The sequence below is a fragment of the Vulpes vulpes genome, chromosome X (assembly GCF_048418805.1).
Source record: "Vulpes vulpes isolate BD-2025 chromosome X, VulVul3, whole genome shotgun sequence".
Classification (NCBI taxonomy): domain Eukaryota; kingdom Metazoa; phylum Chordata; class Mammalia; order Carnivora; family Canidae; genus Vulpes; species Vulpes vulpes.
In genome coordinates, this window is record NC_132796.1 from 87,989,818 (window position 1) to 88,009,346 (window position 19,529).

The 19,529-nt window shown below is 41.4% G+C and overlaps 1 protein-coding gene across 10 annotated transcripts in view; it reads left to right on the forward strand.

Annotated features, from left to right (window-relative positions):
- LONRF3 (LON peptidase N-terminal domain and ring finger 3) overlaps positions 1-19,304 on the forward strand; it is a 39,271-nt gene extending 19,967 nt beyond the window's left edge. For 4 of the 10 annotated variants that reach the window (XM_025986734.2, XM_025986737.2, XM_072744249.1 and 1 more), the window contains 6 exons: positions 4,838-4,952; positions 7,151-7,272; positions 9,146-9,304; positions 9,962-10,127; positions 11,349-11,498; positions 14,457-19,304. In XM_025986734.2, the coding sequence (XP_025842519.1) occupies positions 4,838-4,952; positions 7,151-7,272; positions 9,146-9,304; positions 9,962-10,127; positions 11,349-11,498; positions 14,457-14,612 (868 nt within the window). In that variant the 3' untranslated portion in view covers positions 14,613-19,304. Of the gene's footprint in view, positions 1-4,837; positions 4,953-7,150; positions 7,273-9,145; positions 9,305-9,961; positions 10,128-11,348; positions 11,499-11,938; positions 13,029-14,456 lie in introns of those variants that run through there. The other 6 variants (XM_025986735.2, XM_025986738.2, XM_025986741.2 and 3 more) reach the window with 3 other exon arrangements.
- Positions 19,305-19,529: the final 225 nt, after the last annotated feature.

Below are 19,529 nucleotides of genomic sequence, written 5' to 3' on the forward strand. Positions count from 1 at the left end.
AGTGATTTTTGTGTATGGTGTGAGAGACAACCCAACTTCACTTCTCCATATGGACAGCCAGCTATCCCAAATAGCATTTATTGAGAATGCTATTCATGTATTGAAAATCCCCCCTCTGCTTTGAAGTGCCACAGTTGTCATAAATCAAGAATCTGGGTCTGGGTCTATTTCTGGGCTTTCTGTTCTATTCATGGATCTATTTGTCCTTGTGCTAGCACTACACTGTTTTAATCACTAGAGCTTTATAATAAGGTCTGGTGTCTGGTAGAGCAAGTCCTCCCACACTGCTGCTCTCAGAAGTGTCTCGGCTCCTCTTGACCCTTTGCCTTGCGTTTATACAGTTTAGAAATCAACTTGTCAAGTTCCATAAAAACAAGTGAAATAAGCCTCTGGGATTTTTATCAGGATTAATTATTAGGTCTTCTTTACTTCCTTTCAATGAGGTGTTTATAGTTTTTTCCAACAGAGGTCTCGTACAACTTTTGTTGGATTTATTCCTGGTGCTTGGTTTCTAAATACAACTGTAAATGTTACCTTTCTTAAAATGTGGGGGTTTTGCTGGTGTATAGAATATAATTGTGTGTGTATGTATATTTATCTAACATTCTGGCTAATACTAGCAATTCTCATGAATTCTAATAATCATTCTGTAGGTTTCTTAATTTAAATTTTTATTTATTTATTTTAGAGAATGGGGGTGCAGGGGAGGGCAGAGGGAGAAGCAGTCTTTAAGCAGTGAGTGCAGAGCCTGACACGAGGCTTAATCTTATGACCCTGAGATTAGGACCTGCGCTGAAATCAAGAGTCACGCTCAACCAACTGAGCCACCCAGTATGCCTTGTAGATTCTTTTAGATTTGACCAGTTTACCATCACACCATGTGTAAATAATGACAGATTTGGTTTTTTTTCATTCTAAACATTTCCTTAGTACACTGGTTAGGACCTCCATCATAGTGTTTTTGAAAATTAATTTTACTTTTGGCCGATTTAATAACTAAAATTTATTAATTCTGTTAAATAAATGAACTAGTTTCTAAAATAGGAATATAACATTCAAAAAGTAGAAAAGGTGAATCTATCAAAAGTCTCTCTCCTGCTCCAGACCTTCATTTGCTTGTTTTGTTTAATTTTATCATTTTAACAATTTTTATTTGTACTGGTATAGACTTATTAAATATCACCTTTTCAATAACCTGTTCAGTGTCTATCCTGTCATCTTCCAGAAGTCAGATGCCTTCTTGTACTTGTCATATTGCCAGCACTTAGCTCTGTCAGCACACAGCATGTTTGCTGAATGAATAAGTAAGAATCTGTTTTGTGGATAGCTTGTCAAATCTAAACTGATTTATTTTAAGAAACTCTTTCTTTCCCACAAGATGCTTTCCCTTAAAATTCCACTAGAATTTTTTTAATCAAGAAGGAGAGGATGGGCGCCTGTGTGGCTCAGTCAGTTAAGCATCTGCTTTTTACTCAGGTCATGATCCTGGAGTTCCAGGATTGAGTCTCACATCAAGGTCCCTGTTCAGTGGGAGTCTGCTTCTCCCTCTGCCCCTCACCCCACTCATGCTCTCTCTCAAATTCTCTCTGTGTCTCTCAAATAAATAAAGAAAATATTTAAATTTAAAAAAAGAAAGAGGGGAATGTGCAAGCAACTGCTAGTCTTTTATTGGCTTGTTAAAAATATCAAATCTCTGTCCCTCCCCTTGACTCACTGAATCACAAACCGTATCCAGTGGGGCTTCACCATGTCTGTGGTTTTAAAGCTCTACAGGTGGCTCTGATAATTAGGTTTGGAGACCAATATAGAAGATTCACCTATGGAGAGATTAGTAGGATTGTTTAATACAGTGATTCTCAATCCTTGCTACACATAAAAACCACCTAGGAGCCTTAAAAAAATTCCTGGTGCCTGGCCCTTACCCTGGACCAACTGATATGAGTCTCTGCAGGTGTGGTCCCTGGCATCTGTGTTTTTTTTTTTATTTTTTTTTATTGGAGTTCAATTTGCCAACATATAGCATAACACCCAGTGCTCATCCCACCAACTGCCCCCCTCAGTGCCCATCACCAGTCACCCCAACCCCCTGCCCACTTCCCCTTCCACTACCCCTTGTTCATTTCCCAGAGTTAGGTGTCTCTCATGTTTGGTCACCCTCACTGATATTTTCACTCCTTTCCCTTTATTCCCTTTCACTAATTTTTATATTCCCCAAATGAATGAGACCATATAATGTTTGTCCTTTTCTGATTGACTTATTTCACTCAGCATAATACCCTCCAGGTCCCTCCACGTCGAAGCAAATAGTGGGTATTTGTTGTCTCTAATGGCTGAGTAATATTCCATTGTGTACATAGACCACATCTTCTTTATTCATCCATCTTTCGATGGACACCGAGGCTCCTTCCACAGTTTGGCGCTTGTGGACATTACTGCTATAAACATTGGGGTGCAAATGTCCTGACGTTTCACTGCATCTGTATCTTTGGGGTAAATCCCCAGCAGTGCAATTGCTGGGTCATAGGGCAGATCTATTTTTAACTCTTTGAAGAACCTCCACACAATTTTTCAGAGTGGCTGTACCACTTCACATTCCCACCAACAGTGCAAGGGGGTTCCCCTTTCTCCACATCCTCTCCAACATTTGTTGTTTCCTGTCTTGTTGATTTTCCCCATTCTCACTGGTGTGAGGTGGTGGTATCTCATTGTGGTTTTGATTTGTATTTCCCTGATGGCCAGTGATGTGGAGCATTTTCTCATGTGCGTGTTGGCCATGTCTATGTCTTCCTCTGTGAAATTTCTGTTTATGTCTTTTGCCCATTTCTTGATTGGATTGTTTGTTTCTTTGGTGTTGAGTTTAATAAGTTCTTTATAGATCTTGGATACTAGCCCTTTATCTGATAGGTCATTTGCAAATATCTTCTCCCATTCTGTAGGTTGTCTTTTGGTTTTGTTGACTGTTTCTTTTGCTGTGCAGAAGCTTCTTATCTTGATGAAGTCCCAATAATTCATTTTTGCTTTTGTTTCTCTTGCCTTCATGGATGTATCTTGCAAGAAGTTGCTGTGGCCAAGTTCAAAAAGGGTGTTGCCTATGTTCTCCTCTAGGATTTTGATGGAATCTTGTCTCACATTTAGATCTTTCATCCATTTTGAGTTTATCTTTGTGTATGGTGTAAGAGAATGGTCTAGTTTCATTCTTCTGTATGTGGATGTCCAATTTTCCCAGCACCATTTATTGAAGAGACTCTCTTTTTTCCAGTGGATAGTCTTTCCTGCTTTGTCGAATATTAGTTGACCATAAAGTTGAGGGTCCACTTCTGGATTCTCTATTCTGTTCCATTGATCTGTGTGTCGTTTTAAAAAATTCCCCAGGTGATGGTGAGGGCCGGTGGGGGAAGGAGCAGGAGGTAGGGTTTACAAAAGGACACAAGGAAATGTTTGGGGGTGACGGGTATGCTCGTGACCTCAATTATGGAGGTGGTTTCATAGGTGTGCACATATGTTGAAACTTACCAAGTTGTACACTTTAAGTATGTGCGGTTTATGCACGTCAATTATACATCAATAAACCTATTTAAAGAAAAAGCTCCCCAGATGATTCTCACACGCAGCAATGGTTGAGAATCATTGTTTTAACAGAAAGAGTATACGACTGGAAGGTGAAAGTTGGATAGACTTTCGTCTGCCAACAGATAAGCGACTTCCTCCCCCTCTGGACCTCAGTTTCATTCTAGTTGGTGGGTTCAAATTTTTCTGGAGTACTTTTCAAGCTCTGACATTTTGGTTCAGCTCAGCCTGGCTGTGTGGGCCAGGCTGTTGATGCACCTCCTGGCCACACGAGGGGGATGTGCAGCTGGCTGCCTCTTCCTCTCAACTGAACACTGTTGTGAGGTCAAAATAGACTGGTCAGGCATCTGTCTTTCCCTTCTGCCTGTCCTTTGGTGAGAGCGAGCCCCACTTCTGAACCACCATCTTCAGCTGCCCTCATCCAGTGGTCCTGCTGCAGGTGAGCCTTTCTTTTTAAGCAAAGTAAATCTGTGAATCTCTGAATGTATAGAACAGCTTTTAAAAAGATTCCCCAGATTGCTTTGAAAATATCCAGCTCCTGCAAAGCAATGAAAGTAGGATCTAATTGAAGTATATGGATGCATACCTACATTTGTGTGTGTGTATATATATATACATGCATACACACATGTATGTGTGTGTGTCAGTAAGCACATTGAGAGTATTACTCTACTGCCTCTAAGAAAATGATCCATTCATATAAAGGGCAGTTATGTGTGTGTTACAGGTACAATATTGAGATCCTTCAGGCAGTAAACATTGCTTAGGTGAAAAATGGAATCAAGGTTAGCAAAGAAGCTAAGTCTTTTTCCATTGTATATGTGATATAAAGTACATAAGTGAGTAAATGTGTGAGACAGAGTGTGTGTGTGTTTGTCTCTGTGTTTACATATCCTTAGGAGAACAGGTTGGCTAAATATTTTAGAACCTAATCTATTCAGACACTCTGGGCATTAATCTCTATTTTTCTGGGACTGGCAGGGAAAAACAATCTGGATGCCAGTCAGAAGAGCCTGACTATAACTGATGTTACAAAATGATCCAGCTATGTCATAAATATTGGTAAATGCATTATTTTAAAATCCAGGTCATAAATAAAAAAGCAAAAGCTTTTCTGAAGTGCAACAATAGCAGGAAATTATTTTAAAAAGAAAAGACCCCTCTCCTTACACATACGGAATTTTCTAAATAATACTATAAAACCTTAACACTAAGCATCTCTGTCTTTTGTCTTATTCATATTTCTTCCATTTTGATTCCTAAATTTCAGATTATTCTATGAGCCAGTCACAACACCTTGTGGGCATACATTTTGCTTAAAATGCCTTGAAAGATGCCTAGATCACAATGCAAAGTGTCCGCTATGCAAAGATGGACTTTCACAGGTAAGACATTCTTTCTTTCTTGATTAGGTTAGCTTATTTGGAATTGGATACTAAAATGGTAGCCTGTTGGATCCCAAGCCAATACACTGTGCTAGGACAGACTACTCCCTCAGACCATCTATCTATTTTTCCTGTTTTAGAGCTACCTCTCCCCTCTTCACCCAGTCCTTCAGGAAAATGAGGCAACATCTAGCTTTTTATGAACTGTCAATAGTGAAATCAATTTGTGGTGGAAACCAAAGTATTCAATTGATGACAAATAGGTATCCTGATGCTAAGTCTGTCATGGTACCTGCTTCACTGCAACCTTAGGTGAATCCTCTGTCCTCTCTGGGCTTGGACTAGATGAGCTCTGAAGTCTCATCATCATCATCATCATCATCATCATCATCAGTGTTTATTCTGTGGTTTGAAGGGATCACTCTCAGGTCCCCAGAAAAACCTCACAGATCTTCAGTGTGGTCCTTCTCCCCCTCCCCCCCCCCCCAGGAGCCACTGTACTTATTAGCAGATACTTGGCTACTTGGAAAGCTCGGTGGCTTCCAGGTCATCTAAAAGGAACCACACAGGCTGCCACTGTTGTTTTTCAGATGGCCTTGATGGAATTCCCAATAAAACAGGAATCCCTGGAAGCTCATCTTGTTTGCCCTCCCTTGGGGGCTTATGCAGGACACATTACAGTCAATCTTAGTGTTCCTTGACCTCTGTTGTCCCCCATAAGAGGTCAGACATGCAAGGCTATCTCTAGGTGAATATAGGTCCAGAGAAGTCCCACGTTGAGCTTTCCCAACACCCAAGCATTTGAACTAAGGAAATAGAGTGAAATAGTCATCCAGGATAACCTTGGAGGTATATGTGGACTTGGAGGGGAGGCTCACCATCACACCTTGCCTGGATCAGGGGGATGGGATCTGCTGGCCTGATTGTAGGTGAGGAGTCCATGGTCCTTAAAAAACACATTGTGTTGTGGTAACACTACAACACTCAAATAAGCAGAAAGAAGAAAAATCTACACAAATGTTCAGCACCTGGAGAAAACCACTGTTAACATTTTAGTATGTGGCTTTCCTGGGTTTTTGTTTTAGCATCAGCAGAGGAGTCACCTCTTTCTTGGATTAGCTACCTCCTGAGTCATTGCTTTTCCCCCAAAGATTGGGGCTGGGCAAAGCAGTTCATGTTCTGTAGTCAGGTGATGGCAGTGACTGAGAAGGTGTCCTAGAAGCAGATGCTGTGGGGTCCCAGACTCAGGGACTAGAAGATCTTATTGTAGGCCTCTGTGTATTGACACAGGGGCGCACTTACACTATTTCCAAGAGAGAGAAATATTTTATTCCAATCCTGTTCACTGTGGAATAGATACATATGGGCCCATACTGGGAAAGGAAAAAGGGTCTCAAACCAGCAATTTTATACTCAGGAGCTCCCCCTGCTGGATCTGTGTGGGTAGTGTCCATAGCAAGCAATTGGCAGATGTTTTTAACTCCCATTGTCTGGTTCATACAGTTGAATTCCCACTGCTTACAAATCCCTGGATACACATGAAGCAGGGGTGTCCAGAAGGATAGTAACAGTGACAAATATACCTGAGTTTGGTTCTGAATTCATGGTTTATAACATAATTTCAGTGATACCTAGATGATACATTTTTAAAACAAATACAAAATCACCAGTATTTAGCTGAAGTGCAAGGGGGGAAAATATTTAGATTGGCAATATCCAGAAGCCGAGCATTGGGGTGGGGTGCAGTGGGGGTGGGATAGGTCAGGAAAAGATCAGTGCTTGAAAATGGCTTTTTTGTTCCCTAAACCTTTTGACCACAGACTTTCAGTATATCTCAGATGGAGACCATTTTTTTTGTGAGCTTGTAGATGCAGTAAGCAGAAAAAGGAAAGGGAAGGGTTTCCTCCCCTTTTTGACAAGAATATAATCTCAATTTGGTGTTTAGGAAAGCTGTGAGATTTTTTAAAACTTCAATGCAGGTCTTTTTCCCTTATTAAAATATTTTTGTCTAATTATAAAAGTAATTAGTTGCATGTAACATCCAGAGAATATACACATTATGATGTTATTAGCTGCTAATGTGTGGGTCCAAGTTACTCCAATATGTGGGTCACTGAACTATTCTACTCATTATATCAGAAGTGCTTTGTGGTTTTCCAATGACTGCATAACATCTCATTGCCCTGTTCCCCCTATAGTGCTTGGCATCCAGAAAATATAGCAAAAATGTCATAATGGAAGAGCTAATAGCTAAATTCCTTCCAGAAGAACTCAAGGAACGAAGGCGGCTTTATGAAGAAGAGATGGAAGAACTTTCTAAGTATGTATATGCATGTTTCTCTTTTTTCAGTTTCACTCATAGCAGGTCACAGAATTGAATGTGCACATTTCGTACTAACTTCTCACTTGGCAATATCATGTTGGTAGCTTGACATTGGCCTTGGTGAGAGTATCTACACTACAGAAATTGGCAAATGCTATAAGCCAGAGCTTTACCCCCCACCATAAGCCAGTTGTTCAGTGCTTACCAGTACACCACTGAAGAAGCGTAAGTCAAACCACAGACCAGGTCACATCTTGGCCCTTGTAACTGGGTGTTGCTGGTAGCAGTAAATTGGAGTAGCTAAATCAGGGGAACTTATGGAGCATACAGAAGACTGCAAATACATTAGAAGGTGCTATGAGGTTAAGAACTTTGGTGCCAGGCATACCTGGGCTTTTGACCCAGTTTTGCCACAAAGTGAGTATACTTCAGGGCCTTAGGCAAGTCAGTTGACCTCTCTGGGCCTCAATTTCCTCATCTGTAGCTTGGGAATAATCAGTTCTTACCTCACGGACTTCTTATGAAGATCAAATGAGCTGGTGCACGTAAGTACTTAATCAATGGTAATAGTGAGACTGCTGTTTGTTCTATGCCTCCTCTGCCAGGCACACGGGAGGTGAAGGGTAAGGATGGGAGATGGAAGTAGGGCTCCAAGCTTTCTGCTTGTCTCGAAGAATAGCTCACTGAGGAAAAGCAGGAGGCAGTCTCTCACTTCTGCCTCTCCTACTGCTGCCCTTCCACCTCCCAATCCCTAGTGGAATCCTCATAGCATTCTGGGGGCAAGGTTCCCGATGGCAAAAACTGCTCTGGTTTTCTGCCCACCCTGTAGAGAACATTTCTAAACTGCCCCTGGTTTATTTGAGTAGGCCTCTTATTTCAAATGATGTTTGCTTGGGAAGCTAAAAATTAAATCCTTTTTTTTCCCATTGACTTATATAGTAGATCTACTCAGGGCATCTTTATTTTTGATTCTTAAATTTGCCTCGCGTCTCTCTGAGCCCTTTTCTCCAATATCATTTAATGCCTTATTAATAAACACTGGGAGATACCAGAGGAATATCTATTTGAAGAAATCCTAAACTTAATCCTTTGGGGATTTGGGCAGATGGTCTTATATCTATTGATAGTTTCCAGTATTGGACTTACCAGACAACAAAGAAAACAGTGATTCAGGAGGAGCTTGCCCATTGGTGGTTTCCCATCAGACTGGGTGTCTACATCTTCATGGGCACTTGCTGAAGGGCAGATTCCTGGGTCCTAACTCCAGAGCTAATATACCAGTATCTCTGGGGGTCCTGTAACCTGGTTGTCTGGATTTAAGGGCCCCTGGTGACTCTGATGCACGGGAGTGTTTGAGCGTCACTGGGCTAGATTACACTTGCCCCTCTGTTGCTCCCGTCTCCTTCTAGCTGAGCCTGCCAAGCAGATCTCCTGGGGGCTTTGCAAATTTGAAATGCTTATGGAGACCTTGCAGAGATTTTTCCACCATCCTCCTGGAGAGCTAGGTCCACTTTTACCACCAGCAGGACACCTGAAGAGATAGTTTTGAGTAGAGAGCAGGAAAGAAAGAAAAAAAAAATATGAGGTATAACTATCACCTACAACATGAAGGTACTATAGGATGTCTTTAGCCAAATTAGAACGTACAGGCTATCAGTTTCAGTCTCTCAGTACTCAGGCTAACCTCTGCATCAGGCAGTGGAACTCAGCCTGTAGTGTCGGTTGCATCACAGTATTTTTTTTTATCAGCCATCAAAACTTGAGGTCTTCTTGCCTTCCTGTGGGGGAACCACAAGGTGACGTTTGACCAACCTTTCTGTGTTCTGCTCCATTGCTTTGAGAAATCCACGTCATTTGCTCTTCCTGACAGCTTAAATAAGAACGTGCCTATTTTCGTGTGTACTATGGCCTATCCCACCGTTCCTTGTCCCCTGCACATCTTTGAGCCTTGTTACCGTCTGATGATTCGTAGATGCATTGAGACAGGCACAAGGCAGTTTGGCATGTGCCTTGGAGATCCTGTCAAAGGGTAAGTGAGGACCTATGTGAGTAAAGGGAGGTTGGGTGCAGAGGGATTTGGGTTTACTTTGGGATGCTCCCAGGAGATGGAGAGGCACAGCTCCTGAGATTTAGCCAGTTCGTGACCATGTGTGTTTGTAGAGACCAGGGTCTCCCTGGCCTCTATTTTACCATGTAATATGCTGCCTACCCACATTAATCTTTTGTTAAATGAGGGGTATATACTATAAAATTTGTTTTACTGTAAGACTGTGGGCACTGGAGTCTTACTGCCTGGGTTAATATCCTGGCTTCAGCCTTTGAGCAAGTTTGACTTTGGGCAAATTACTTAACCTTTTTGTGACTCAATTTCCTTATCTGTAAAGTGGGTACAATAATAGCGCCTACCTCATTGGGTTTGTTGGGAAGATTGGTGAGTTAATACACATAGAGCACTGAGCACAGTACCTAACACATAGTATATGCTCAATAAATGGGAGCAGTTATATTATTACATAAATATTTTTCTTTGCACAGGCACTGCCTGTTGTGTAGTTGCAGCTGTGGACCCCAGGACAGGCAAATAGGCAGAAGTCCCTCGAGGCACAGCCTAGGATTACAGAAATGGCTGGGGGCCAGGCCACAGAAATAAATGAAGAATTTAACTTTTTTACACATGCCTATTAAGCAGGTTCGCGGAGTATGGGTGTATCCTGGAGATCAGAAATGTTCAGTTCTTTGCTGATGGCCGCTCTGTGGTGGACAGTATAGGCAAGAGGCGCTTCAGGGTCCTCCACCAGGGTCAGCGAGATGGTTACAATACAGCCGACATTGAATACATTGAAGACCAAAAGGTAAGGGTGGCCAGTGCCAAGAATCCCAAAGCCAGGCTACCCTATAGCTTGGCACACAAAGATGTTTGCAAAAGAATTTCTCAGCACTGTTGAGGGCCTTGGCATTTCTCACCAAATTGTTACAGCAACATTGAATGCTGCTGGATTGCTGTTCAATTGTAGAATGGCATCAGGAGCACCCTATGTCCAGGCTTTCCCTGCTTCATTGCTGAGTTGTATTCATGCATAAGAAATGCCAAGCCAGACCAACAACGCTGGGGCCCATTCAGCCTAGGAGTTAGGTCTTTGCCAGAGATACCAAGGGATAGATCTGGAGCGATGTCTATACATGTGCACTTTATTTATTGAGTTATTTATATTTTCAAACTTTTTCTTTGGATATAATTGTGGATTCACACATACATGTGTATTTTTAAAAAATATTATATTTATTTATTTATTTGACAGAGCACAAGCAGGGGAAATGGCAGGCAGAGGGAGAGGGAGAAATAGGCTCCCCACTGAGCATGAAGCCCAACGCGGGGCTCAATACCAGGACCCTGAGATCATGACCTGAGCCGAAGGCAGACTCTTAACCGACTGAGCCATCCAGGCACCTCCATACATTTGTACTTTTAGATGTGCAACCTGGTTAAGAGTTCTTCCCTATAACCCATCATCCTGTAAAGCAGAAAGACACCATGTCCAGTTAATTCTTGGTGTTCTGGACTAATGAATAGAAGAGGTAAATAACCCATGTTCATTTATATTTACATTCACTACACAGTATAAGATTAGAAAATGTTTGATCAACGAATGAATACATTTGACTTGCAAAATAGTTACACAGTGAGACACAGATACACTCATGTCTCTCTTCCCGTTGGACAATGGAAAAGCAGATATAAAACATGAAAAGGAGAGAGGCATAAAGCAGCATAAGCTGGTTTAACAGCATGCCTTCACCCAAGCCAGTTGGCATCTCTGGTTTTGTCTATCTTGCTGTTTCAGCTAATTTACCCAAAGGAACCTTTCTCCATCCTCTACCCTTGGCAGATGGGCAGTTACACACAGCCCATCCTCTGGCTGAGGAACCTTTCATACACCACACAGGAGAAGGCTGGGAGGGTGAGCCTTCCTAGAGAGGCAGGCTGGATTGCCCAAAGGGAGTCAGTGTCAGCAGCGGCTTTGGGAGCAGTGGAGAAGGTATAGAGCGCTTCATTTCCACTTTGATACTTTCAGGTTCAAGGAGAAGATTGTGCAGAGCTCATGGGATTACATAATTGTGTCTATGAGCAAGCATCATCGTGGTTTCATTCGCTCAAATCATCTCTGAAGAATCGGATACTCAGTCACTTTGGTCCAATGCCAGAGAAAGATGCTGATCCCCAGGTATATAAAGATGTCTCTTTGTAATGGAATGACCCCACCAGATGAGAGAGCCTAGGGTTTGGGATTAGACGGGTGCATGGTTGCCATTGAGCAGAGCAAGCGCAGAGAGGAAGATGATTCCAATTTGATATTGTTTGGCTGAGCAGTGGGCATCATGGGTAAGACCCAAAGGATCCCAAATCAGAATTGAAGTAATAAAGTAAAGTGGTAGGAACTTAGATCCAAAGACAGGTTTTAAGAAAGAAGCCAAGTGAGAGATTGGGAACACAGACACCAACAACAGAAGAACCTTCTGTGGGAGTCCAGATTCACACCACGGTAATGTGTGGGAGTGACAAGATTCATGCAAAGGCCAGGCTTAAGAGAAGGGTATCCTGGGAGCTAAGACCAAAAACTTCCACTTCTGGGGAGCTTCATAACCCTCTCCCCCATTGCTGCAGGAGCTTGGATATGGGACCAGCTACCTTACAGGATTCCAACTGCAAGACCACAGAATCTTTTCACACCTGGGTCTCTCCCTACGTAGCCCTGTAGGTCTAGACCCTTGTCATTGTCCTCATCAGGGGTGAGCCGGTCGTGAGCAAATAGACACAATCTTTAAATTTACCCTTGGCTGAATTATACTAGAAAGCAGTTCATTAGGTTCTACTGGACCAGTCTGTTTCCTGGGAGGACAGATCCATTTGAGATATCAAGTTGTAGATCAGAAGCTCTTCAGGGAAGTAGAGATAGTTAAGTTTCACAAAACTTTGCTTGCTTGGTATAAATCAGACAATATTCTCTCTAGAACAAGACTGGAGATAACCTAGTCAAATATTTGCCCATGATCACCTTTCCTACATTCTGAGCTGACTCCTCTACATCATCACTCCCTGATTTCCTTGATTCTTTACTTAACACTCATTTCCGACTCTTTTACAATAGTAACATAGAATATGTATGTTCTGATTTCCCTGCCAAGAGACTGATCCTTACCATTCTAGCTTTGTGAACTTGGGCTAATGAGATGTAAAGGGAAGTTCTATGTGCAACTTTTCTCAACCTTTCTCCCAGCTCTAAAATGAGGGAGGTAGATGAAGAAATCTCTAAAGTCCCCTTTTCCTCTTGCATCTGGGGCTATAAGACACCAATCTGTTCCCTAATTAGCTGAAACATCTCACTTTCTCTAGACCACAAAGGTGGCTCTTTTCCCCCATGCAAAGACATCATGAATGTTGAAGGGGGAAAGGCCAGTCAGTACTTCCCAGTGACCTAGCTCCTGGCTCTGGGCCACTGTGACTCAGGACTACATCAGAGCTCTGAGCAAGCTCACGATCAAGTGTAATGTTCCCCTTCACCTTCTGGAAAGCATTCTCCCTCAGTCAGGCAGACGGTAGCAATCAGCAATGATACAGCATCAAGAGAAAACACAGATGCCACAGAGTGATTCCTAAGGGCTCGATGACATAGAAAGCTGAAATCTTGGGTTCATTTCCTTTCTTATTAGAACTGTTATCATGTTGCTTTGGCAGCAGCAGCAAAAAAAAAAAATAATAATAATAATAATAATCCAGTTTGATCCAGTCAGTGCTGCAGCCCCAGTGGTCCCATTAATAAAAATGTTCTGAGCCTCAGGAGATTTCTCAGAAAGAGCCACAAGTATTAACATAAGCTTAAATATCTTTGTTAATAGCCCTGGGAAAGAAAGTTTATAATATGTCAATTTCACATTCAGAACTAATAATAGGAGGGAGAGCCTGTTACAGATCACAGTGAGGGACAAAAAAGAATTCAAATGAAGCTACAGGCACAGAGAAGCCAAGAAAGCAGCAAGGTTTGGGGGAGAATTAGGTGAACCAATTTGGGGGAGAATTAGGTGAACCAATTTGGAGGCAAATAGTCCCACATGTAGGTGGTCTGACCAAAATGAGATTCTCTGTAGTCTAAACTTCTGAGAGTTGTGAGCTGAGAGCCCATTTCAGACTTTGTAGAAAATAAGTCGGTAGTGACTATATCATGTGCCGGTGAAGCTGCTGACAAGCAGAATTGGTGAAGAATTCATGTGGAATGGGAAATCTCTTTATTAAAAAGAAACCTGGGAACAGAATACATTTCTAATGTGAAGGTGTTTTCAAATTGGACTTTTTGCAAAGTGGGATTGTTGTACTTTTGGGCTATGGATCATAAGCTTTGGTTTCAGAGGAGGAGAAGCTAGCTAACTGTGGCCTTCTAGAGTGACACGGTGTGTGTGTACTATATTGCCTTCGGCCAGAAGCAAGAAAATAAAGGGAGTTAAGAGACATACCAAGCACAAGGGATCATGGGAATTGAAGGCTCACATGTGGTGTGTGTCAGTCCAAAGAATCTAAATGGAATCTTCAAAGTAGAACAAATGGAGTAGTGAACATTCTAGCTCACAGAATCACACTGGCTAGGAGGTATAGGGTATCTGTTAGGATATTGATTTGTTTACTTTGACAACTACTAAAAATAACTAGAGGTAGCTTGAGCCAGATAGAGGGCTAGAGTAGCTCTATTCGATGAGATCATTCAGAAATCCAGTCTCGTTCATCACAAAGCTCTACCATCCTTAGAATGTTGCCCCATCTTCCTGATAGAAGAAGGCTGATCATCACCATGTTCATGCTCTAGCTGAGGGGAAGAGAGAAAGAGTAAGGCAGAGGGCACATGCCCTGTTCCCAGAGCATGACCCAGAAGTTGCGCATAGAACTTCCCTTTACATCTCATTAGCCAGAACTTTGTCTCATCGCCTCCCCTAACTGCAATGCAGCCTTTGTTTTCTGCGTGGCTACATGACCAGCTCAGGCAAGGAGGAAGTAGACCTGGGGGGTAAATAGCAGTGTTTACCTTACACAGAAGCAGTTCCACCTGGGATATTTACCTTGTGGCTTGGGAAACCTGCAGACTGATCTCATTTCTGTGGGAATAGGATGAACCCATCGTGTTTTTCTGTTGTAGATTAACCCGAATGGTCCAGCCTGGTGCTGGTGGACCTTAGCAGTTCTTCCATTGGAAAGCCGAGCTCAGCTCCCATTTCTAGCAATGAGGTCCTTAAAGGATAGACTGAACGGTATTCGGCGAGTCCTGGCCTTTATATCCCGAAACCAAAACTAGTGAGAGTGGATTGCTGGAGAGGAGCTCCCATCCTCCCCACCACCCATGGGGGGAGTCATCTTGTAAATATATCTAATTGCAATAACATCTTAACAGAAGGAAGTATCAAATAGGCATTTCCCTGCTGTTGATCACAGAGAGAAATTGTGTCAAAAGACCAAAAGCATGGGACCTGTTTGAAACTTTCTGTCTTAAGATGCTTCTTGACATGCTGCACAACTACATGCTCAGCAGAGGTGTTTAAAAGCCCAGAAAAAAAATTAATTTTATCTCAACATGAACTTCTCTGAAAGTTTAAAGTGGTTTTGCTTTTAATTTTCTTTCTTGCATAGTTAAGTATGTGATTGAAATGTGAAGCACAGATACTAATAATGTTGCTGTGTTATTTCACTGACTTGAGTTCTCATTCCAAATGGTTCAGGTTTTATACAGAATTGTGTAAAATAATGTTCATCCTTCTTTCTGTTTTAATAATTTATTTTTTGCACTACTGTATCCTTTTTTTCTACAAGTATGTAACTATTTAAGTGTTGTTACTGAAAAGCCAGTTGCTTTATTTATTAACATGGTTTACCATTTACCAAGGGGGAAGTAACAGTACTAGAAATGTGCCATTTTTGCTTTTATCACATTTTACTATGTTTGATCCCAGTTCTCGAGCCATTTTTCTATCTACCCCATTGGATGCTTAAAGGAAGTTCAGAGTGACATTGAGATCACCAATCTTCACAGGTTCCATTTGACTTTCAGTTTGAATTCAACAATATAAAATACATAAGCGATTTGGTATACATTATAGAATAAGCCATGGTAAAGTAAAATAATCCATGTTCTATATGTTATACAGAGCAGGGCTGAAGGAATGCTTTTCCTTGAATGAAAAGTTGAATCAGAGGAGCATCTTTTAGTATGATCTATTATAGGCATTTATCTCAACAGTCTAATTCTAAAGGTAAATCATTTCCCCTCAGTGCAGTTAGGAGTGGGATTTTGAGGCAGGATGATATTTAACCCTTCAGAGGGAATGGTTTTCACTTTGTCACATCATAGCCTCCATATCCACCTCTTTTCAGGGCTCTGAGATTCACTACCTGGCTAACATGTGTAGAAACACATGAAAAAGGGCTGTTTGTTATTAAAAGTATAAAGAAGCCAGTAGAAAAAGTAGAACCCTTAAAAAAAAAAGACAAACTGTTGTTTTGGTTTGTAAATCTCTTTAAAGGAAATAGTGAATCCATGGTTTTTATCTAAGCACTGCCTTCCCTCCTAGCTGCTGTGGGCCAAAGATTTCAATATAGGGGAAGAATAGTGGGTAAGAAGGTAAGAAGGAGCTCCTGTTTAGCCTGCTTTGTACTGGTGTGATTCCTTTAGTGCCAGGAGAATCTGAAAAATGCCATGAGAATGGGGTATACAGTGATGGAGTAAAGAGATTAAGGCAGGCAAGAAGTGAATCCTACCATTCGCATCGTCTTGCAAATTATCCCCTTACATGATGCTAAACGGATGCTGTGCAGCCCATCCACCTCATTGAGAAGAGGTGAGTGCCTCATGTAACCAATCTGACTTCTTCTGTCATCACCTCTGGCCAGAAACAGAGAAGGGAGAGTGAGGTGATCCAGGCAACAGAAAAAAGATTCACATAAGCAGAAACCAAATGATCTTTTCTGTACTTCCTAAGTGGATGCTATGTGTCAGAGCATTATGTTACCAGGCTTGATGTTTGTAGCCAGACTTAGCTAGTGAAGAATGGAAGTATAGGCATGGTTATTGCCTAAGCAAACTCTACAAGGCTCAGGGAGTGGGAAATTAAAGGCTCCCCCTCCCACTAGGTGCCCAACCACTAGTCGTAGCACAGTCCTAGTAAAATATTCTCCTGTTATCGAGTGTAAAATGCAGCAAAGAAAATGTCATAAGCATCTCCCCTTGGTAGATGTTTTTGTTTTGTGATTTAACTTGTTTTTGAGCCACAGGTTCCTCATATAGCAAATGGTAGTAATTATCACATAAAGGGTTGTTATGAATGTTATATAAGGTAGTATATGTAAATCACTTAGCAGAGTGCCTAGCACCTATGAAACATTAAAAACATAATAGCCATGATTAGGTTATTCATGGTCATAGAATATCATCATCAGGGGCCCACATTTGCATAAAACACTGGCTTTATACACAGTACCCATATCTACCCCTTTAAATGTGGTTGGAGGGATCCACACCACTGATTCTGAGACCATAACTTGATGCTTTACAGTTAATTCCTTTTAGAGCCAGGTATGCTTGGGAAAATGAAAAGACTAGAAAACAAATGAGGTTAGAGACAAAGGAGACTTCTAGGCCAGTACATCTTCCCTATTTCAGTAGGACTATAAAGTAGTGCTCTTTGGAGGTCTAGAATTTCTGATATAGTGGAAACCTGAAGTTCTAGCTCCATTAGAATAACCAATTCATCGCTTCTTTTTTTAAGATTTTATTTATTTATTCATGAGACAGACACACACACACAGAGAGAGAGAGAGAGAGGGAGAAGCCGGCTCCATGCAGGGAGCCCGACGTGGGACTCTATCCTGGGTCTCCAGGATCACGCCCTGGGCTGAAGGCAGCGCTAAACCACTGAGCCACTCGGGCTGCCCATTTTGCTGCCAAGTTCTGGTATAAAGAGTGTACAGAGAAAAAACATAAGCCTAAGTCTAGGCCAGAAGTACAAGACTTCCCCTTTGGTAGATAGTGCCATTTATTTGGTTAATTTTCTTATCATAACCTAGATTATTTTCTCTGTGTCTGTGTGTGTATGTATTATATATATATATATATATATATATGTGTGTGTGTTGTGTGTGTGTATATACATACGTATATATATATGGTACCAAGCAGATATTGTGCCCTTCTGCTTTGTACTGTACCACTGCTGCTAGCTAATAACCAGCAAAATGTAGAAAATGAACAATGATAAACTAATTCTCTGTAGACATCCTGGAGAAAAGAGTGCCTGCCCCTGACTTAATGGGGCAGAGAACTGACTATTTTGAGAATTTGCCTTTTCTGAAGGCTGACTGCTTCTAGCCCCGTGGCATTTCCAGCTCTGCCTGTGGGGCTGGCCTGGCTCAGATAATCCCCTGTGACTGGCCATTGGAGCAGTGGAGCTCCTGAGGCTGGTTCACAGCACCCAGAGGTCTCTTACTGTCAACAGATTGCATGCTGTTGATAGACCAAAATCCATCGGGGATTGTGTCCCCCTCTGCTAACTCCTTTTCCAAATTGGGAGTTTCATTTAAGGACTCATTCCTTGAGTTCCCAACATAATTGACTTTGCATCCATTTCTGTTTACCAAGGCAAAATCATATCAGAAGTGTATAATATAGATGCAAATGGAAGGCAGCCCAAATAATGGAAAAGGACAGATTTTTCAGCCCATCTGGGGCTTGAGAAATGAGGTTTTGATTTATGATTGAAAGCAGTTCTAAAAAGCAGCCACCTGCATGGGTTTCAGTTTGTGGCCCTTCCTGAGTGCAGAGAGAAAAAAGGAAAAGGAGTCACATAAAGTGTACACATTCAGTTCCTCTTAGAACGATAGCTCCCACTGTTCAACTGTTTAAGATTCTGGATAGTGCACATCCAGAGGTGAAATAAAGACATTTTCACTTATAAATGCGCTAAGCTAACCTTGAGAGAGAAGTGCCTGTAATCTCTGTTTTTGGTGTCACTTGAAAGTTTTTGCTTCATGACTCTATAGCTGTTTAAAAATTTGTTGCAGCAAATGTGATTAACAAGTTTACAAAGCACCACTGTAGCTTATGCGTCATGTTCAAAATTGCCTAACATTTATCTATTGTCAAAGCAACAATAAACAACAAAATAAAAGGAGAGCAAATAGGTCAATGTGGCATCATAGGCTTATCTTAGATAAACTAGTTCCATCATTTCATGTAGCCCTCAGTCATGCCAGGATTAAAATATCAAGCAAACCACTCAAACAGTCACAAATATGTCTGTGTGTTTGTTAGTCTAGTTGTTTGTTCAGCAGCCATTTTATTTTCGCACTGTAATAAACTGAAAGGGGAATTAAGATAATGCTTCCCCCCCCCCCCATTGCTATTCAACTACCTCTATATGCTTGGTTTCTCTTTAGGGATTTCTTTCCTCCGGATCTGTACAAAAATGCAGTTTCAGCTTATCTATGTTGTAACAACAATGTGATTGATACAGACAGTTGCTGTGAAAGCTGTTCATTCATTAGAAATGTTTACTGTTGTTTCACTTTGTATCTAACGAAACTGTACCCGTAACCTTAGGTCAAGAATTACCCAAAATAAGTTATCATTTTGTTGGAAGCAGAATAGAAAGGAAAGCTATCGGACCATCTATTTTGTTCTTGTTCCTGTTTGCTTATAATACATTTGACCAGATCTTTCAAGAAAGTAGACTTGCCCTCAGAGAGTAAGCTCTCATGTATTTGAGAGTGAAGCTGCCGTGAGTTAGTTAATGTGACTGATGTGTTAGAAAATCTGGCCATAAACTGTTTTTTAAAAACGCATCAGAAAATCTTGTTAAAGACTTATGTTGTAAACATTTTTGCCAACAATCCAATCCCGGGTTTGTTTGTAAATCTGTTCGTATGTTGAGTTTGCTTAAAGCAGAATACACTACCTACTCTGTTTTCTCTGCCGTTATAAAATGTTTGTGAAAAACAAGTTACGTGTTTTTATTTCCATTAAACCAAGTCTCCACAGTAGGCTAAAGCTAAGGCCCAAAGCGCAAACCTTTTGACAAGAAAACTGGTCAAATTGCCTGGGATAGTGAGCGATATTGACCGAGCTGAGTCCAGCAAGAGAGATTCAGCAACCTATCCTTTTCGGTACCAGTTTTAGTCTCCTGCCATCAGTGACTTTACACAAGTTCTGTTTTGCCCCTGGGAA